General features: G+C 44.6%; 3 protein-coding genes across 3 annotated transcripts in view; 2 read left to right on the forward strand and 1 right to left on the reverse strand.

Annotated features, from left to right (window-relative positions):
- Positions 1 to 22,093, forward strand: part of GABRR3 (gamma-aminobutyric acid type A receptor subunit rho3) — a 72,662-nt gene that overhangs the window by 9,656 nt on the left and 40,913 nt on the right. The window contains 4 exon segments of the mRNA XM_059686188.1: positions 453 to 510; positions 1,601 to 1,633; positions 4,799 to 5,011; positions 16,531 to 16,613. Of these exon segments, the coding sequence (XP_059542171.1) occupies positions 453 to 510; positions 1,601 to 1,633; positions 4,799 to 5,011; positions 16,531 to 16,613 (387 nt within the window).
- Positions 10,787 to 16,032, reverse strand: LOC132231857 (serine/threonine-protein kinase PRP4 homolog). The gene is made up of 2 exons (XM_059691662.1): positions 16,020 to 16,032; positions 10,787 to 14,394 (listed from the first exon to the last, which is right to left on the reverse strand). The coding sequence occupies exons 1-2, from the start codon at positions 16,030 to 16,032 to the stop codon at positions 11,378 to 11,380; spliced, it is 3,030 nt and encodes a 1,009-aa protein (XP_059547645.1). The 3' UTR covers positions 10,787 to 11,377.
- Positions 17,778 to 20,639, forward strand: LOC132230480 (cullin-1-like). The gene has a single exon (XM_059688033.1). It carries the CDS (start codon positions 17,831 to 17,833, stop codon positions 20,147 to 20,149), a length of 2,319 nt encoding a protein of 772 aa, XP_059544016.1. The 5' UTR covers positions 17,778 to 17,830; the 3' UTR covers positions 20,150 to 20,639.

The raw sequence follows: 22,093 nt of genomic DNA on the forward strand, positions 1-22,093 counted from the left end.
CATTCAGGTTCTCTGGGCCCATGAACCTGATTCTGAGACTCAACTGCAAGCACAGCTCAGCAGTTCTCTGTCTGAAGTTGCTCCAATTCTGACTTTTCGTATACTCTCATCAAACGCATTTCTAAGAATGTTTGCTTCATCCTACTAGTTAAAAAACAAAAAACCCCCAAACAAAAAATTGGAAACACCACTTTTATACAGTAAGTATACTATGAGAGGGAAAATATTGAATTGTTCCCAAGCAAATGTGTAATGATTATTGGAATAACATTTATTTAGGCACATGCCTTTATTATTATAATTGAATGTATAATAAATCAGTAGGTAATGCAGAAATGTGTTGTTTAAAAATCTTGAAAGTATATTTTCAACATTGCTCTCTCTGCTTTGAATGAAAATAATTTTAGTCGCTTCTCAGAATATTGCCCATTCTTCTTGCGGGAGGGTTTCAGTGCCAGTGGGAATAGATGTCCAGCTTGAAAGCATTGCCAGCATTTCAGAGGTTAACATGCTAAGTTTCTCCAGGAGGTGCTGGTTTTTCTCTGAAAGGTTGAAGACTCAATAGTGTCAAAATCACTGGTATTTCCACACATCATTTTAATTATGTATGTTGTCTATTTTTCCTACTTTGCTTAATAAAGTTGTGGTTGTTTTACTTTTGTCTATCTACTTCTTTCTGCCCTTGATTCCAATTCTCATTCCTTTCCTACTTGTCTTTTTCCTTCTGGGGAACGTGCCATTTTAACAGATTCAGGTGATTCTTTTGCACACCTGAATTTTAGAACCAGCGTTTCGTGGTCCTTTCTGTCTCTCATGCATCAAAAAATCGTTGCCTCTGTCCCAGTACCTCTGACAACTTTCCTTCCACTACCAGTTCTAATAAATGCTGCATCCAGGTTTTTGTGGGACTGTGGTTTATTCAACTTGGGGGTAGGGGTGGTTCTTTAACAAACATAATAAGATTTATGGACACAAAATCAGTTATAAAAGTGAGTATTTATTCACAACAAGAAAAGAAATCAAAGTAAAATTCTAGAGCATGGAGTTTCAGGTGCTTTTCTTCTGAGACCTCTTTAGGTGATGCTCCAGAGAGCTTATGTAGAAATACTTCCCGGTTGTAACTGGCTTTCCTCCCCCAAGTTGAATACTCTCTGCTTCCCAGGAGCTCTCAACATTTATTGGAGTCCAGGTGAGGGAGGGACTTTGCAACTGAAGCTCACTAGCTTCAACCTGAATCTACCTGAAATATAAGATAAGCCATTTACTTACAGGCCATTAACACCCACAGGAGACAGTCTGGACTAATGGTGTTGGGTGGTCAATCTGAACCATACTCTTTAAAAAAAATTTTTTTATTGATTTTAGAGAGGAAGGAAGAGGGAGAGAGAGAAACATCAGTGATGAGAGAGAATCATTGATTGGCTGCCTTCTGCACTCCCCCCACTGGGCATTGAGCCCGCAACTCGGGCATGTGCCCTTGACCGGAATCGAACCAGGGACCTTCAGTCCCCAGGCCAACGCTCTATCCACGGAGCCAAACTGGCTAGGGCCTGAACCATATTCTTACTGCCTTTGACTTGTCTTTTCTTCTCTCTACCTAGGATTTTACGATGACTTTTTATCTCAGACACTAGTGTCCTGGTGCACGGATTCGTGCACATTGAAAGGAAATTAATTAGAAGAAATAATTTAATATCACTATTTGCCCTTTCTCTATAATAGAAGTGTCAACCAAATTCACGATTGACAATGACAGATTGAAACACACATGTGCAATTGGTGCCAGCGAGAGCTTTATATGTATTGTGCATGTGCGAGTCAACTTAGCCTTTCATATGTATAAAATAAACTTGCTTCATTAGACCTGCTTTCTGATGTAGCTAAACTTTTTCCAGCCCAGTGAAACACCCCAACTTCTCTTTCAGGTAATTGTCAGCAACACAGCAGTAAATATCAACACGGAGCAGATTATTATTGTAGATCACACAGGGAGAACAAAGGGTGAAATATTTAACTGCAGCAGTGTTTGACTATATTCTGCGGAGGAGAAAGCCTGGAGTCATTTTCAAGTTTCACCATTTCTTACTTCTTTTCGGTAGGGTCAAGTTTCTAACCTTTCTATATCTCCGTTTTCTGGCTAATGAAAGGAAAATAGGATTCCACTGAGTCTCCTATCTACCTACTCCAGCACTTCTGTGAGGATCAAATGAGATGAGGCACGTGAAAATGCTTCACAAACATTTGGTTGAACTGTAAAATGTTTGCACTTGGGTATAAAGCAAGTTGGGTTCCTGGGCTGAAGAAACTCCAAGGAAGCTAGTCGCTGGGGAGAGGAAGCCAGGCGTTGCTACATCACATCATTACCCGGCGCCCACAGCTACTGTTTCTGGGCTGGGCTGGGCTGTGGGCCACATTTTGCGCCAGGGGGTCTTGGCAGCCTTGGCTGCAATTTGGTGGGCTGTCCCTCTGGGGTGGTGGTGGGGTCTGTGTCCCACTTGGGGGAAGCTGAGTGTTGGTTTGTTGGTGCCAGGTTCGTGGTGCCGTTTATTTTTTAGTATATGTTCTGCCGAAGAGAGCACAGTGCCGTTTATTTTTAAATGACCAGTGCACATCATGGCAGCTCCTGCATTGAGCATCTGTCCCCTCGTGGTCAGTGCGCATCATAGCTACTGGTCGGACTGATGGACACTTAGCCTTTTATATATATATAGACTAGGGGCCCGGTGCACGAAATTCGTGCACTGGGTGTGTGTGGGGGGGAGTGTCCCTCAGCCCAGCCTGCCCCCTCTCACATACTGGGAGCCCTCAGGCGTTGACCCCCATAACCCTCCAATCGCAGGATCAGCCCCTTGCCCAGGCCTGACGCCTCTGGCCTAGGCGTCCAGCCCGGGCAGCGGGGACCTGCAGTGGCAGCGGGGGCCGCCGCGATTGTGCGGGCTCCGCCCCTGCCCCTGCAGGATGCCTCTGGCTGAGGCGTCCGGCCCGGGCAGCGGGGACCCGCAGCTGCAGTGGCCCCGCGATCGTGGGCTTTGCTTTAGGCCCAGGCAAGGGGCCCCTAGCTCCTGGGACTGCCAGCTTCGACCATGCCCAGCTCCCATCGCTGGCTCCACCCCTACTTCTTGCTATCACTGGCCAGGGCGGAAAAGGCACCTGATTCTCCGATCATGGCCCTGGGGCCGCCTTTGCCCTGCCCCCCAGTTCTTAGCTCCCCCCTGAGTTTCCGATCACTGTCAGTGGCAGGGGACTTCTTCCTGCTTTCCCTTTCGCCTCCCTGCATTGTGCCTACATATGCAAATTAATCGCCATCTTGTTGACAGTTAACTGCCAATCTTAGTTGGCAGTTAATTTGCATATAGCCCTGATTAGCCAATGAAAAGGGTATCGTCGTACGCCAATTACCATTTTTCTCTTTTATTAGTGTTGACTAGAGGCCCAGTGTACAAAAATTTGTGCACTCAGGGGGGAGGGGGGGTCCCTCAGCCCGGCCTGTGCCCTCTCGCAGTCTGGGACCCCTCGGGAGATAACGACCTGCTGGCTTAGGCCTGCTCCCGGGTGGCAGAGGGCAGGCCCAATCCCTAGGTGCAGCCCCTGGTCGGGCTCAGAGCAGGGCTGATTGGGGAGCTGGGGCGCCGCCCCCTGTCATGCACAGAGCAGGGCGGATCGGGAGGTTGCGATGCCACCCTCAGTCACGCTCAGGGTAGGGCTGATTGAGGGGTTGCAGCGCCACCCCCTGTCACCTACAGAGCAGGGCCCATCAGGGGGTTGGGGCGCCACCACTGTCACACTCAGGGCAGGGCCGATGGGGAGGTTATGGCTCTACCCCGTCACACACAGAGCAGGGCCCGTGGGGGGGCGGGGTTAGGGCGCTGCACCCTGTCACACACAGAGCAGGGCTGATCAGGGCGTTGGGGCACTGCACTCTGTCACACACAGAGCCGCAGGGCGATCAGGGGGTTGGAAAGCTCCCCCCTATCAGGCACAGAGCAGGGCTGATCAGGGGGTTGGGGCACTTTCCCCTGTCCCGAACAGAGCAGGGCATATAGGGAGGTTGTGGCCCCGCCTCCTGTCACACACAGAGGTGCAGGATGATCAGGGGGTTTGGGCGCTGTCCCCTGTCACGCTGATCCCGGTGCTGGGAGGCATATTACCCTTTTACTATATAGGATAGAGGCCTGGTGCATGGGTGGGGGCCGGCTGGTTTGCCCTGAAGGGTGTCCTGGATCAGGGTGGGGGTCCCCACTGGGGTGGCTGGCCAGCCTGGGTGAGGGGATGATGGCTGTTTGAAGCTGGTCACACACCCTTCAGGGTGGGGGTCCCCACTGGGGTCCCTGGCCAGTCTGGGTGAGGGGCTGAGGGCTGTTTTCAGGCTGGCAGGTGACTGAAGCTCCCAACTGCTCCTTTTTTTCTTTTTTTTTTAAATTCTGGGCCAGCTTTAGCTCTGGCTCCAGCTCTGAGGCCTCTGCTGCTGAAAGCAGGTATCTGGTTTGTTTGGGTTCTATAATCTAAACACTGTATCAGCTCCAGCTCTGAGATCGCGGCTGGCTGAAAGCAGGTTTCTGGGGTTTTGTTTAGCTTCTATATTTGTACGAATGTTTCAAACTGCAAGCTCAGAGGCTGGCAGTGGCAAGTGGGGGACGTTGGAGTCCTCCGTCACTGAAGCAAGCAAACCTCATGTTAACTTCAAGCTGCCTGGCTGCTGGCTGCCATCTTGGCTGACAGTTAATTTGCATATCGCCCTGATTAGCCAATGGGAAGGGTAGCGGACGTATGGCTAATTACCATGTTTCTCTTTTATTAGATAGGATTACTGGAAAGATGAAAAGCTCTCCTTCCCTAGCATGACAAACAAAAGCATGACTTTTGATCATAGATTGATCAAAAAGATTTGGGTGCCTGATACCTTTTTCGTCTATTCTAAAAGATCCTTCATCCACGAAATGACTGTGGAGAACACCATGCTGTGCATACACCCTGATGGCAACGCCCTCTTCAGTCTCAGGAGAGAAGAGCTGTCTGTGCCTTGGACTTCCTGTCCCACGACTGTCTACACGATGCATGTCAAACTCAAAGGCTAACATGGGGCAAATAAACAAGGTTTATGTTTATGTGGGCCACAAAAAAGCAAAAGCTTCAATTTTCATAGAAATGTATGTTTATTTCGATAGAGACAGGTTGAACACAAAGGGCTGAAATAAATGAGTAATCATTAACATAAAATAATAGAATATTTTAATAAAAATTAATATTTTTTCTTGAACATTAACTTACCAGATACTGAATAACTGCACAAATTAATAAGCATAACGCAAATGAACCTGTTTTTCTTGTTCTCCGAAAGCGAAATATTTCCTGTTGCGCACACCAAACAAGTCAGTACAAGAATAACGACAAGGCAATCGGCTGCTAAAATATTCACTGCTAGCATTAGTGGAGAGAAATGGTGCACCTGTGCAAAAGGAGCGTAAGGGAAATGAATGCAACACGATTATAGTAATTAGTTATTAGCGATTAATACTTATGTATAACAGGATATTGTAAAAATTAAGTTACGAAATTTTTATTAAAACGTTTCTAATATACCGTTATGTTGGCTGGGCTGCAAAAATATTCATTGTGGGCCACATGCAGCCCGAGGGCCATGAGTTTGACATGTTTGGTCTACACCAAAGCTGGTCTTACTTTACACTAAACTCAACACTGCTGTCTGTTTAGTGATGCTGGAAATTAGGACACAAGTGAAAGATGTGATTTTTTTTCCTGGTTTAATTTCCAGATTTTTTGTTTTTGTTGTTAATCCTCACCCAAGGATATTTTTTCCATTGATATTTAGAAAGAGTAGAAGGAAGAGAGGGAGAGAGAGAGAGGAGAGACAGAGAGAGACACAAAGAGACAGAGACAGAGAGAAACATAAACATGAGAATGATAGAGACACACGGGTTGGTTGCCTCCCCCATGTCCCTCAAGTGCAGCTGGAGATTGAACCTGCAACCCAAGTATGTGCTTTTGATTGGGAATCGAACCTTCAATGCTATGGTGTGAGGGCCGCTGTTCTAACCACTGAGCACGCTGGTCAGGGCTAACTTCTAGATTTTAAAGAATGGTTTCCTAGTCTAACTATACCCACTCTGTGCATATGCTGGAGAATGATAGGAAATAAGGTTGGACAAATAGAGTGGAGATGAATTATGGAAACCCTTAAAGGTCTGGCACACAATGTTTTTATTTTATATTTATTATTTTTTAAAAAATATATTTTATTGATTTTTTACAGAGAGGAAGGAAGAGGGACAGAGAGTCAGAAACATAGATGAGAGAGAAACATAGATCAGCCGCCTTCTGCACACCCCCCACTGGGGATGTGCCCGCAACCAAGGTACATGCCCTTGACTAGAACCGAACCTGGGACCCCTCAGTCTGCCGGCCGACGCTCTATCCACTGAGCCAAACCAGCTATGGCTGGCACACAATTTTATAGGTTTGTAAAATTGTTTTTCCTCCTCACCAACTTCACCCTATCTCTGCACCCCACCAAGCAGTCTTGGATTAGCTGAATACTTTTCTTAATTATCTCCTTCATTTTTCATGGGAAGGTCTAGTCATCATTTAAGTTCCTGCCTATTTCCCCACTTCCTTTTCATGTGTTTTTATTCAAAACATTAGTTCTGGCACTGTGCTATAACAGTTCTCCATGTTTAATGTTCCATATGTCATTTTAGCCTAATGAATCCTAAGTAGCTTATCATAAGCAATTCTAAAAAATGTTTGGTACTAAATCTAAGCAATTTAATTTTTTTCCATGTCTTAGAAATCTCAGAAAGATACTGAAGCAAGCTGAAAAAAATGGCTCCCCCAAAGATACCCATATCCTAGTCCCTGGAATCTATCAGGTTACTGTATATGGCAGAAAAGGGTCTTCGCAGATGTGATTAAGTTAAGCATCTTGAGATAGGGAAATTTTCCTGGATTATCTGGCTGGGACCCTATTGAAATGATAAAGCAAAAGTAGAGCCAATGTGGCCATTAAGACAGAGACTGAGTGATGCAGCCACCAGCCCAGGAATGCTGGCAGCGGCCGGCCGGAAGGGATACAAGGCAAGGAATGAATTTCCCCCCTAGAGCAGGGGTGGGGAACGTCCGGCCCCAGGCACATAAGGCCCTCAAAATCATTTGGTCTGGCCCTGCCAAGGCATTAGGGGTGAGTTAATGAAATGTTTGACCAAATATAGCAGGCTAATTTGTTTTTTATTTGCAGATTTTTTTCTTTATCGATTAAGGTATGTCCGTAGCCCCTCATTGTCGCCCCCCACCCTCCGCTCGTGTCCTCACTCCCCTAATGTCTGTGTCCATTGGTTATGCTTATATGCATGCATACAAGTCCTTTGGTTGATCTCGCTCCCTTTCCCCCACCCTCAGGCTAATTTTTAAGTTGGTAATTTTTTTTGGCCTATGAATGTTGTTATAAATATTCAAATGGCCCTTGGCAAAAAAAAAAGGCCCCCTTCCCCCCCCCCCCCCCCCCCCAGAGCCTCTGACACCTTGCTTTTAGACTTCTGGTCACCAGAACTGTGAGATAATGTTTTCTGTTGTTTTAAGCCACCAAGTTTATGGTAATTTGTTTCAGTGGCCATAGGAAACGAATATAGATTCTTTTTGTTCATTATAAACACCTTGTTCACTGAAGTACAAAGCTGCTATTGCCAGACATTTCATGAAGGCTGTCAATGTTTTAAAAAATGCAATGAAAGGAAAGGACTACTTTCAATAGTGCTTTAAATTAGGAGTAAAGTAGGTCTGATGAGTACTGGAGTCAAGCTTCACTAGGAATCAACCGTATTAAGTTAATTATTTCAATGAAAGGATGTTCCTTAAAGAAGTAACTTAGTTGATTGTCCACAGCCTGCATATTCCAAAGACTGGGCCCCGCCCTAACCGGTTTGGCTCAGTGGATAGAGCGTCGGCCTGCAGACTGAAAGGTCCCAGGTTCGATTCTGGTCAAGGGCATGTACCTTGGTTGCGGGCACATCCCCAGTAGGAGGTGTGCAGGAGGCGGCTGATCGATGTTTCTAACTCTCTATCCCGCTCCCTTCCTCTCTGTAAAAAAATCAATAAAATATATTTTTTAAAAAAAGACTGGGCCCTGGCTCGGCACCTGGGAGGTAACCTCTAAGCCCTTGGAACATCCTGTCTGATTAGAGTGTCTTTGTTTATCGAGGCCTTGGGCTACAGCAGACTGTCTATATCATTTAAGATGGGGCGGGGGGGGGGGTCCTTGACCACATGTGATGCTACCTCTGGAGGAGCAGGAGACTGGTCCGCCATACCGACACGATGTGCCAGCCCTCACGGGATTCTTTCGACCCACGGTTTGGGACCCTCCCTGGTTGGCAATGCTCCATGGGTGCTGTCGCCCACCACTGCTGGGAGAATGCAGCACTGTCCACATAACTCCACTAGAACAGGACAAGTGAAAAATCCTCCTGGTCTCTCCTAGACCCTGCACCAGGCCCCTCTTCCATTGTTGATGTTAATCTGTATCCTTTCACTGCAGTAAACCTAACTGTTGAAATAACAGCTTTGAGGAGTTCTTGTGACTCCTTTTAGCTAATCACTGAACTCGAGAGTGATCTTGGGGAGTCCCAGAACACAGGAGAACTCAACATTAATGTCTGCACAGCTATTCCAGCCACCAGCAGAGCCAGTCCAAGCCCAGAGCCAGGTCAACTGGTTCTATCTATTGACAAAACTCTATTCTTGACCAAACTCTACTGAGGCTCCTCTGATCTCTCTCCTCCCCCAGACCCTGCCTTTTGAGCTTTTTGTGTTTGTGTCTGACAAGTCAATTTAGCCAGAATCCCCCATCCTCAGTATCTTATCACCCTGTGTATCCAATCAGGGTCCTCATCCTCGCCCAAGGTCATGTCTGGTCACCCAGGCGTGCCTTCAGCAACAATCCTGTTAGATCCATTTAGCCATGATCTCCCCTGATCCCTGAGGTTTCTTCTGAGTAATTTTCTTTTTTTTTCTTCTTTCTTCCTTTCCTTTCCTTTCCTTTCCTTTCCTTTCCTTTCCTTTCCTTTCCTTTCCTTTCCTTTCCTTTCCTTTCCTTTCCTTTCCTTTCCTTTCCTTTCCTTTCCTTTCCTTTCCTTTCCTTTCCTTTCCTTTCCTTTCCTTTCCTTTCCTTTCCTTTCCTTTCCTTTCCTTTCCTTTCCTTTCCTTTCCTTTCCTTTCCTTTCCTTTCCCTTTCTTTCTTTCTTTCTTTCTTTCTTTCTTTCTTTCTTTCTTTCTTTCTTTCTTTCTTTCTTTCTTTCTTTCTAGATTATCTTTTGGATTTTATTTACTTGAAGCTATTTGTCTTTTTTTTCCCCTTGTTCACAAAAGACTTTATTATCTAGTGATGCATACTGAGAACATACAGAAATTTGCATGGCCACTTCACATGCAGTAGAACAATCTTCACTTTACAATAAGCGAGTGTCAACTGTTTTGTGCAATAGACAACACTTTAAAGTCACATTCTTAAAGAAAGCTTCATTTACAGAAGAAATAAAGGTAAAGAAGCAATTACCGCTTTTAAAAAGCAGCTGCTTTGTTCAAGAGTGGAAGGTTTATGCCTGTATTTAAAGACAACATATCACAAATAATGAAAACAATGAACAAATGAAAAGCACTTTTACCATAAAGCAGTACACTTTCAAAATGACATACAAATAGTTAAAAATTTCATTAGGTTCTCTATGTAACTTCTAAATATGAGGACTTTCAGAATTATCCCTCAACATTTGTAATTTAGTAAATGAAAACTATGCATTGTTTCTATCTCACTAGGAACTGCAATTAACAAAATGTATATAAAGTCTATAGCAAGTTGATTTTTAAAAATTAAAGTTAATAAGAAACAGTACACTGAAGGCACTCTATTCATCAAGCGCATACTCTTCCAATTTTAAATGTGATGACCAGAACAGAAATTGTAACTATGCCACAGTTGCAATGCCAAAAAATAAAACAAGATCAGGTATCACACATGCAGGGAATTCTGCCACAAAGCTAATATCCCTCATTTGTCAATTGTTCTGCCGGGGTCCAGTCCTAGCAGTCCAGGGGTTCCCAAAGGTGTGGACGGAGTCGGCGAAAAATGAAGGACACAGAGACAGCGTTCAGATAATCAGCATAGTCAGGTTCTCTCTTTATTCTCCTGTTACATCTGTATTTATACCATTTGATCCTATAAGCATGCCTCTATAGTCACATCATGGTATGTTTTGGGCCCTCCCTTGACCTTCTACAGTTCCTTGTTTCATGTCCATAGTTTCTTATCTGACCTTTGCCAAAAATCCCATCTCCATCTAGTTCTGTTGATTTTAATACTATCCATTCTATTCCAAAGGTTAGGGCTAGTTATCTCCATTCCAAGGTCACTACTCTACTGTTCTGTTAAGCTACAAGGAAGTAACTGAAGGAGATTATCCTAAGTAAAGATTATGTAGCTTAAGAGTGATTGTTCATAGTTAAGGTGATTAACTACCCGCCTGGCACTTAGTTAAGGGGTTTTACTGATTTATTTCCTTCCTTAGTCCTGTTAATCCCTAACTCCAGGGAAAAATCCCCACCTGGGGAAACAACCTTTCTCGGGGAGGTGGCCCTGGTTAGAACACATAACACCAAGAAGGGGAGCAAACATATTAAGAACAGTATGCCAGGTCCCTTGAAACATATGCTGTGCAGATGTTTCTTCCCTGCAGCGACTGTGTCAAGCAGCAAGGATGGACTGGCTTCCGGCATTGTTCCAATAAAATAACATCTTAAAACACCAGTGATGTTGATGGTTTAGCTTACCTTCAGTGTACTGAATGTTGTACACAACCTGCTTTAAAAGAGGAGACCATCCCTGCAGGCAGGCTCAAGAAGGAACAGACCCCTTTCGGCAATGACTACACCAAGGGCATGCTGCTGTGGCCTACACACACACACACCTAGGAAAATGTAAATATAAACAGCATTTATTTTGGCCATTTTACCTGAAGACCAAAATGAAGCCAAGTCTGCTAAAAATAAATCAACCACCCAGCATTACTACTTATTTTATAACAAGACGCGTTTGTCTTTCATGTGAACTGCAACCATATACACTAGCACTATGATTTTGTGCAGTCTTGGCAGTTAAAACAGTTCTACAGTGAAATTTCACATAAGACACAAAACAGATTAACTATCATTTCTAAAAGAAACATCACCCTTGGTGTTAATTCAAATATATCATGCTTCCTCAAATTTGATGGAGAGATATTTATAAGTTTATTTACATTAATAAACTGCTGTGAAATTTCTTCAGTCTTTGTATTTAATTACTCAAACCATTGGAGCTTCTTCATCTCATTTAAATTTTTTCCTGGATAAAGGCATGCTGCAGGGCCTGGTTGATGCTAATCCGTTTAGCTGGGTCCAACATTAGGATCTGGTCCAACAAGTCCTTTAGCTGGTGTACTTTTTTACGCTGGTCTTCAGGAAGTCGCTGGCACCCAATCAAGTCAGCCAACAGGTCCTTAGTTGGATTAATGGTGCTCATGACGGTAACTTTCTCCTTCTCTGTTACTTTATCAACTTCTATGTACATGAAATTGAGGTTTTGATCAAAATGTTGGCCTTTGAATACACCTTTCCGAATCATCTTATTTGGCATCTTTCCTTTGAGATCCATGGCGAGCTTCAACATATGGTTGTTGGTTTTGCCAGGAAATAAAATGTTCCCAGTATAGAGTTCATATAAGGTACAACCTACAGACCACATGTCTATGCCATAGTCATAGCTTTTACCTATAATGATTTCAGGAGCACGATAAAATCGACTGACAAGATAAGGAGTTATGTCATTATCCGCAACATGTGAAGCCGACCCAAAATCACAGAGCTTTAAAATAGTTTTTGATTCATTAACCAGGATATTGTCTGGCTTGATATCAGCATGTAGGATATTGCATCTTTTAAGGAGTTTCAATGCCAAGAACAACTGTTGACTATAGGACCTTACAGCTGTAATATGAAGACCAACATCCTTACCATATTTTTTTAACACCTCTCGTAAATTCATGCTGAGAGGCTCAAATACGAGACAGAGATGCTGTTTGTGATAAAAGTGTCTGAAGAGCCGCAAACAATGAAATTTGTCATCAGGATCAGCATCATTAAGTTTTTTCAAGAATTGGAGTTCTTTTAAACCAGTTTTCTGCATGAGTTCATTGTTTCTGATGATCTTTACAGCCACTTCTTGGTTGGCTCTTGCAATATCTCTGGCTCGTATGACATTACTGAATACACCTTGACCAGTGTAGCCATACACATTATAGCGCTCATCTAACACTTCACCTATGTTCACACGATAATAGCCTTCTGCATCAGTCCAGTTATCCCTGAGGTTAGGATTCTCTTTAAAGTCTTTTCCAATGCCAGCAGCCTGAAGATGAGGACTATCAAAATATGCAGCAAACATATTATCAGATTCTGTAAACATATCAAGTGCCAACAGCTTTTTCTGAGCTGACCCATTATTTGGTTCAACTGTCATTAGATTATGCTTGGCTTTTACCGAGGCCTCAAATGTGTCAACATTTTCCCGTTCATACTCTTTAACATCAGCAGCTACCCTTTCCAAAATGTCATCTGGAGAAGGTGACCGTGTACGAGTACTACTCTGGGGGCTGCTGGGTTCAGATGGCACAGACCTATTGCTATCGTCAGCAAGATATTTATATTTCTGAACAATTGCTTGCCTTTGTATTCTTCTCTGCTCTATTAGGGCCTCTTCATCTTCTTCTACATCAAAGTCTTCGAGGTTATCTTCAGATGAAGATTCTTGCTCAACTTTCATTCCTTCAGAAAGACTTCCTTTAAATTTATCCTCCTTTACTTTGCTTCTGCTTCTACGACCACCTTCTGAAGGTGATTGAGACTGCCTTCTCAAACGTGTTCTGCTTCTCCGACCTCTGTCCCTTCTCCGAGGGGACCTGCTTCTTCCTCTGGGAGACCTGCTCCGCCTGAGTGGGGAGCGAGACCTCCTTTTAATGGGAGATCTACTTGCTCTTCGGGTTGGAGACCACTTACTTATCGGGGTGGCATCTTTTGATCTCTCGCGTCTACTGAGGATATCGTCACGAGGTCGTGCTCTTGGGGAAGAAAGTCGTCTCCTTTCTGGTTCTCTTAGTTTTCTTTCCAAGGATCGGCTCTCAGCTCTTCTACTGGGAGATGGATTTCGAGAAGGTGACTTGCTCTGCTTAGACCTTCTATCATTTAAAAGTAGAGATCTACTTCTTCTGGATTTATCCCATTGTTTTAGAGAGAAACTTCTTCTTTTAGGACTACGACCAGGTCTTCTACTGGGTGATCTATTTTCTTTCCCAGAAGAAGCATCTTTAGAGGGAGATTTAATTGGCTTCTTTTCTTTATCAGTTTCAGACCGTTTTGATTTTCTCTCTTTGGACCGTGACCTTCTGTCTTTGGATTTACCTCTTAAGTCAACTGGGGATCTGGATTTTTTGCCTCGATCACGACTTCTTTCATTTATAACTGGGGATTTTTTTCTATCTTTTGACTTACTTTTATCTTGAATCTTAACCTTGTCATCAGTAGGACATCTGGCCTTCCCAATTTTCTCTTGAGATCGCCTTCTAAGGGTAGGAGATTTTGACTTTCTTGCTTGATTTTGAGACTTACTTCTTTTGGATGGACTTTTAGACTTTTTCCTCTCCTTTGATTTGTTCCTAGTTGTCTTCTCTTTAACACTTCCCTCACTTTTCTTTTTATCAGACCTATGTCTAGTCCGTTCTTTGGATCTGCTTTTACTTCGCCTTTTTGTACTATTTTTATTGTCCATAAGTTCAAGTTTCCCCTTGGTAGTGGAAGATCTAGTACTAGACCTATTTCCATTTCTTGCCTTTTCATGAATTTCCCCCTCTTTTTCAGAGCCAGATTCATAACCTTGTAATATGAGCCCCATCCCTGACCGGACGTTTCCTTCCATGAACTCATTATCAAGTTCAGCTTTAATCAAGGCTCTCTGTTTTTCCAAGTCTTCCAGCAACGCTAAATCAAGTTTAGTTCTTTTTGCCGGAGACAAACCTTCTTTGTCAGAAGCATCTACAACCTCTTTTCTTTTGCGTTTCTTATGTTTACGTTTTTTATCCTTGTCTTCTTCTAAGGAATGTTTATGCTTCTTATGTTTACTTCTGTGTTTATGCTTCTTTTTCTTGTGACAACTGTGCTTATTTTGAGATTGGTCTTCTGATACTTCTCCATTTTCTTCGTGTACACTCTTTCCAGAATTATCAGCATCTTCCATCTCCAACTGTTCCTGCAGATGCGGAGGCTTGGCGCCAGCGGCCATCTGGAACTGCCTGACTCCTCGGAGGCGGAGGCGGGTGGCGGTGGAGGCGAGTGTCAGGGGAGGAAGAGGGAGCAGAGCCGGCGTGCGTGTGCTAAGCGCGCAGAGCACTGTGGAGCTCTGAGTCCGCTCTAAGAATCCAGATATATTGTTGGGGTCCAACCCCAGCAGGTCCAGGGGTCCCCAAAGGTGTGGATGGAGTTGGCGAAGAAGGAATGACACGGAGACAGCGTTCAGTTGATCAGCAGCCTAGCCAGGATCTCTAGCCAGGATCTCCAGCCAAGTTCTGGTGTTATATACCAGTTGATTTTAATCCTATCTATTCTATTCCAAAGGTTAGGGCGTTTCTTATCTCCATTCCAGGGAGTAAAGATTATGTAGCTTAAGCGTGATTGTTTGTAGTTAAAGTGATTAACTACCCGCCTGGCACTTAGTTAAGGAGTTTTATCCCCTCCCTGACTTCAGGGAAAAATCCCTACCTGGGGAAACAACCTTTCTCGGAGAGGTGACCTTGGTTAAAACACACAGCGCTAAGGGGAGCAAACATATTAAGAACAGTATGCTATATACGCCAGGTCCCTTGAAACATGCTGTGCAGATGTTTCTTTCCTGCAGCGACTGTGTCAAGCAGCAAGGATGGACCGGCTTCCAGCAATATATAAGTGCATGGGGAAAGGGCGGGCTAGTGAGCGTGATGAAGCAACTTCCCCAGACGTGATGATGCAACTTCCCCGGAGGGGGTGGGGCGCGAGGAACGGGGGGCGGCGCCTGCTGACGGTTCGAGGTCAAGTGACAGGCATGCGCTCTCTTGTCTTTCTTTTTTTAAAAAAACACATATTTTTATTGATTTCAGAGAGGAAGGGAGAGGAAGAGAGAGAGAAACATCAATGATGAGAGAGAATCGTTGATCACCTGCCTCCCACACGACCCCTACTGGGGATTGAGCTCCCAGCTCAGACCAGGAATGGAATTGTGACCCCCTGGTTCATAGATCAACACTCAACCACGGAGCCAGCGGGGCCGCTGAGTAATTTTCTATCCACTGACTCCCATCCTGCTCCTTGGCTATAATGGTCACTTTCCTTTGTTATATTGGAGCCATGCCCCATCCTCTCCCTTATTCAAAAGCCCCATTATTGTAGTCCCCCTCCATAGTCTTCCTCACTGCTCTTTAACAAATGTTGTGAATAATGCTTTCTTTACTACTACCCACCCAGCCTTCTCGATTGTAAATTTATTCTTGTGTGCCATGAAGGAGGTAGACTCAAAGACTCCGAGGTCCTTCCCACTTTAAAGTACTAGGGATATGGCAAAACGAGTATGTTTTGTGCCACGGAGTCACCCAGACATTGCCCGGCATGGCATTTTGCTAACTGACTAATGAAAGTAGAAGTCAACCCACTGGAGATAAAATAGTTCCCCTTCTCGGATTAACTGGAGGGCACCATTGTGGAAGCAGCTGTTGGCTTTGTTTTTTGCAGACTCGCTCAGGGGCCTTTTATGCACCTCTGATCTGATATTGTGGGTACAAAGTTTCTACTTTGAGGTAGGATCGTAGCACCGCAGCCTCTGCCTGATGCCAGGAAAATCTAGCAGAATATAAAATGTGGAAAAACAGTATGCAAGCCTTTTGAATTAATAGCACCTGAATTATGCATTGTGCTCATAAATGTATAATTGAAAATGCTCTGGGCTTTTTCCTCTCTTCTGGAAAGAGAATTTCCTCAGGTAAACCTGGTTTGTGAGGAAGACCTTCACCCATAGGTTTTGATGACCACCACCCAGCCTTTATCACTAGAAACTAGTTAAGTTTGGGTCTTCCAAAAGGCAGACAATATTTAAATCTATTTGAAGGTATTCTCACTTTGAAGTGTGTTTCTCTGAAGACTTGGAAGCCAGAACACACAGGGGGAACTGACCAGGAAATGGTGAGATCAGCAGCAATTAGTAGAGGAGGAATTCATCCACCTTCCTGGGTTTGTTTCCGGCAAATCATCCGCCTTCCTGGGTTTGTTTCCGGATAGAAAATGGCAATGCCTATTCTGCATCATTCCTGAAATGCACAGGAAACAGCAAGCAGTGAGGGAGATTCAGAGTTGCATGTTGGCCATATGGTTCAATGATCTACAGTCTCCCTTTCCTTCTTCTTTTTCTAGGATGACTGTTTCAGCCATGTGCTTTATGGATTCCAGCAGGGTTCCTCTGGACAGGCAGAATTGTTCCCTTGAATTGGAAAGCTGTAAGTCTTACTTCCTGTCACGGTACACACCCACGACCTGAGCACACCATCGCAACCTTGAATGGAAATAAGCATGCTCTTAAGGGTTTAATAAATGTATTTATTCAAAATATGTAGTTGCTTTCTTTTTCCTTTACAAGGATGATGGCAAATTGTCACTTGAAAAGATCCAGGAAAAAAAAGTTATGCTTTCATAATAATATATTTTTCAGTTTCCACAATGGTTATAAAGAAACAGCTCCCTATATAGGGGCATTCTTGTGAATGTTATTTGCTGGAAGCTGGTCCATTCTTGCTGCTTGACACAGTCACTGCAGGGAAGAAACATCTGCACAGCATATGTTTCAAGGGACCTGGTGTAAATGGCATGCTGTTCTTAATATGTTTGCTCCCCTTCTTAGCGCTATGTGTTTTATTTATTTATTTTTTTAAAAAATATATTTTATTGATTTTTTACAGAGAGGAAGGGAGAGAGATAGAGAGCTAGAAACATCGATGAGAGAGAAACATCGATCAGCTGCCTCCTGCACATCTCCTATTGGGGATGTGCCCGCAACCCAGGTACGTGCCCTTGACTGGAATAGAACCTGGGACCTTTCAGTCCGCAGGCTGACGCTCTATCCACTGAGCCAAACCGGTTTCAGCAAGCACTATGTGTTTTAACCAAGGTCACCTCTCCGAGAAAGGTTGTTTCCCCAGGTGGGGATTTTTCCCTGGAGTTAGGGAGTGAATAAAATCCCTTAACTAAGTGCCAGGCGGGTAATTAATCACTTTAACTACGAACAATCACACTTAAACTACATAATCTTTACTTAGGATAATCTCCTTCAGTTACTTCCTTGTAGCTTAATAGAACAATAGAGTAACCTTGGAATGGAGATAAGAAACGCCCTAACCTTTGGAATAGAATAGATAGGATTAAAATCAACTGGTATATAACACCAGAACTTGGCTGGAGATCCTGGCTAGAGATCCTGGCTAGGCTGCTGATCAACTGAACGCTGTCTCCGTGTCATTCCTTCTTCGCCGACTCCATCCACACCTTTGGGGACCCCTGGACCTGCTGGGGTTGGACCCCAACACCCAAGTACCCAGCAGTAGACCCCGAACCCTGAGCCACACGAACGTGGAGGGAAAATACATCAACAACAGTAGGGGAAGTTTTCCGTCTTTGGATAAGGATTGCTGCACTGGACAACTTCAGAATATTACTCACAATGTCATCGAACAGGAGTCAGAATCCCCACGGACTGAAGCAGAATAGCCTTGACCAGATCTGGGATTACCTCAGAGCCGGAATCCAGCAGGTATACACCAGACAGAGTATGGCAAAATCCAGATACATGGAGCTCTACACTCATGTTTATAGCTATTGCACGAGTGTTCACCAGTCAAACCAAATACGAGGGGCTGGCAACCCTCTTTCTAAATCGAAAAAGGGGCAAGTGCAATTTGTTGGCTTGGAGTTATACAAACGACTTAAAGAATTTTTGAAGAATTACTTGACAAATCTTCTTAAGGATGGAGAAGACTTGATGGATGAGAGTGTACTGAAGTTCTACACTCAGCAGTGGGAAGATTACCGGTTTTCCAGCAAAGTTCTGAATGGAATTTGTGCCTACCTCAATAGATATTGGGTTCGCCGTGAATGTGATGAAGGACAAAGAGGAATATATGAAATCTATTCTCTCGCATTGGTGACTTGGAGAGATTGTCTATTCAGGCCCTTGAACAAACAGGTAACCAATGCTGTTTTAAAACTGATTGAAAAGGAAAGAAATGGTGAAACCATCAATACAAGACTGATTAGTGGAGTTGTACAGTCTTATGTGGAATTGGGGCTGAATGAAGATGATGCATTTGCGAAGGGTCCTACATTAACAGTGTATAAAGAATTCTTTGAGTCTCAGTTTTTGGCTGATACAGAGAAATTTTATACCAGAGAGAGTACTGAATTCTTGCAGCAGAGCCCAGTTACTGAATACATGAAAAAGGCAGAGGCCCGTCTGCTTGAGGAGCAAAGGAGAGTGCAGGTCTACCTCCACGAAAGCACTCAGGACGAGCTAGAGAGGAAGTGCGAGCAGGTGCTTATCGAGAAGCACCTGGAGATTTTTCACACAGAGTTTCAGAACTTGCTGGATGCTGATAAAAACGAAGATTTGGGTCGCATGTATAGTCTTGTATCTCGAATCCAGGACAGCCTAGAAGAACTGAAAAAACTTTTGGAGACACTTATTCATAATCAGGGTCTTGCAGCAATTGAAAAGTGTGGAGAAGCTGCTTTAAATGATCCCAAAATGTACGTGCAGACAGTGCTGGATGTTCATAAAAAGTACAACGCCCTGGTCATGTCAGCATTCGATAACAACGCGGGCTTTGTGGCCGCCCTGGACAAGGCTTGTGGGCGCTTCATAAACAACAATGCTGTCACCAAGATGGCTCAGTCGTCCAGTAAGTCCCCCGAATTGCTGGCTCGATACTGTGACTCCTTGTTGAAGAAGAGTTCCAAGAACCCAGAAGAAGCAGAACTAGAAGATACACTCAATCAAGTGATGGTTGTCTTCAAGTACATAGAGGACAAGGATGTGTTCCAGAAGTTCTATGCGAAGATGCTGGCCAAAAGACTCGTGCACCAGAGCAGTGCGAGTGATGATGCCGAAGCAAGCATGATCTCCAAATTAAAGCAAGACTGTGGGTTTGAGTACACCTCTAAACTTCAGCGGATGTTTCAGGACATTGGCGTGAGCAAAGATTTAAACGAACAGTTCAAAAAGCACCTGACAAATTCAGAGCGACTGGACTTGGACTTCAGTCTCCAGGTGCTGAGCTCCGTCTCGTGGCCCTTCCAGCAGTCCTGCACGTTCGCCTTGCCGTCAGAGCTGGAACGTAGCTACCAGCGATTCACTGCTTTCTACGCTAGTTGTCATAGCGGCAGGAAGCTGACGTGGTTGTACCAACTCTCCAAAGGAGAGCTGGTCACAAACTGCTTCAAGAACAGATATACTTTGCAGGCATCTACATTCCAGATGGCAATCCTGCTTCAATACAACACGGAAGATGCTTACGCGGTGCAGCAGCTGACGGACAGCACTCAAATCAAAATGGACATTTTGGCACAAGTCCTACAGATTTTATTGAAGTCGAAGTTATTGGTTTTGGAAGAGGAAAATGCAAATGTTGATGAGGTGGAATTGAAGCCAGATACCTTAATAAGATTATATCTTGGTTATAAAAATAAGAAATCAAGGGTTAACATCAATGTGCCAATGAAAACCGAACAGAAGCAGGAACAAGAAACCACACACAAAAATATTGAAGGGGACCGGAAACTGCTGATCCAGGCGGCGGTTGTGAGGATCATGAAGATGCGGAAGGTGCTGAAGCACCAGCAGCTGCTTGGGGAGGTGCTCACTCAGCTGTCCTCACGGTTCAAGCCGCGGGTCCCGGTCATCAAGAAATGCATTGATATTCTGATCGAGAAAGAATATTTGGAGCGAGTTGATGGTGAAAAGGACACCTACAGTTACTTGGCTTAACCCTTGTAGAGGGTCTGACTGTACCACCGCGGCCAATGTTCCTGGTGGGAAGGATGACGACCAGTTCCTAGCAGCTGCCTGCACCACTGGCCTCCCTTTTTAAACTTAGACCAAGGCTCCCAGCAGCCGGTCTCAGATGTTCATCAGAACTACTCAGGATCGATACATTTCAAGTCTGTAAATATGGACACCGGCGCCATTTAACCTAACTTAAGAACAGAGGAGAATGAGCCGTCATGCTGAGGGCTGCATGCTACTGCATCTAGATCAACACATCGGCTACGTGCTAACAGCTGCCTCCGTCTCGGCAGCACTGAGTGTCGGCCGCACTTTGAGAGGAGTCTGAATGGACCCGCATGTAATCTGACCTGAAAACCATTTGTATAGTGTGTTTCATTTTTTAATGTGTGAAATAAAGAAAATTAAAGGATTTCTGTAAAAAAATAAATAAATAAAATCAACTGGTATAGACCTAGCCGGTTTGGCTCAGTGGATAGAGCATCAGCCTGCAGACTGAAGGGTCCCAGGTTCGATTCCAGTCAAGGGCATATACCTTGGTTGTGGGTATATCCCCAGTAGGGGGTGTGCAGGAGGCAGCTGATTGATGTTTCTCTCCCATCAATGTTTCTAACTCTCTCTTCCTCTCCCTTCCTCTCTGTAAAAAATCAATAAAATATTTTTTTAAAAATCAGCTGGTATAAATACAGATAACATGACAATAAGCACAGAACTTGGCTGGAGATCCTGGCTAGAGAACCTGGCTAGGCTGCTGATCAACTGAACGCTGTCTCCCTGTCATTCCTTCTTTGCCAACTCCGTCCACACCGTTGGGAACCCCTGGACCTGCTGGGGTTGGACCCCAACAGTTAGTAATGGAAACTGACAAAAGAAAAAGACTTTCCGAATTTGGAAAACTCTGGAATTTATGTTCTCATATGAGTCACAGTCTTTCATTAAGTGCACTTGGGTTCCCCTCTAAGAACCAGCTGTAGACATAGGTTCCCTAATCAGAGCCCTGTCAAGGACATCTGAGCCAGCTCCTATCAATCACTTTCACTGATCAGCTATTTTTGATATGACATCTTAAAACTGATTGCACTTTTTCATAATGAGGCTACAATGCTGGGAATCTCAATGGATGTCTCCTACACAGATGCTCCTTCCTCCTTCCCAAATCCATTCGAAACTTTTCTACCAGGAACACTATTGAATTACAGAAGAAAATTCTTTATGAGCTCAACTCATTTTGGAATTTTATTTTATTATTATTTTTTAAAATATATTTTTATTGATTTCAGAAAGGAAGGGAGAGATAGAAACATCAACGATGAGAGAGAATCATTGATTGGCTGCCTTCTGCACACCCCCTGCCTTCACTGGGGATCGAGCCTGCAACCCGGGCATGTGCCCTTTACCGGAATCGGACTTAGGAGCCTTCAGTCCACAGGGCCATGCTCTATCCATTGAGCCAAAGCAGCTAGGGCTCATTTTAGAATTTTATAGATCTACTAGAGGCCTGGTGCACAAAAATTTGTGCACTGGCTGGGGGGGTGGTGTCCCTCAGCCCCACTTGTGCCCTCTCACAGTCTGGGACCCCTTGGGAGATAACGACCTGCTGGCTTAGGACCGCTCCTGGGTGGCAGAGGGCAGGCCCAATCCTTAGTTGCAGCCCCTGGTTGGGCTCAGAGCAGGGCCGACTGGGGAGTTGGGGCACCGCCCCCTGTCACGCACAGAGCAGGGCCCATCAGGGGGGTTGGGGCTCTGTACCCTGTCACACACAGAGCAGGGCCGATCAGGGCGTTGGGGAGCTCCCCCCGTCACACGAAGAGTAGGGCCTATAGGGGAGTTGGGGCAGCGCCCCCTGTCACACACAGAGCAGGGCCGATCAGGGTGTTGGGGCACTCCCCCCGTCACACTCAGGGCAGGGCTGATCAGGGGGTTGGG

Source organism: Myotis daubentonii, chromosome 3 (genome assembly GCF_963259705.1).
Source record: "Myotis daubentonii chromosome 3, mMyoDau2.1, whole genome shotgun sequence".
NCBI lineage: Eukaryota > Metazoa > Chordata > Mammalia > Chiroptera > Vespertilionidae > Myotis > Myotis daubentonii.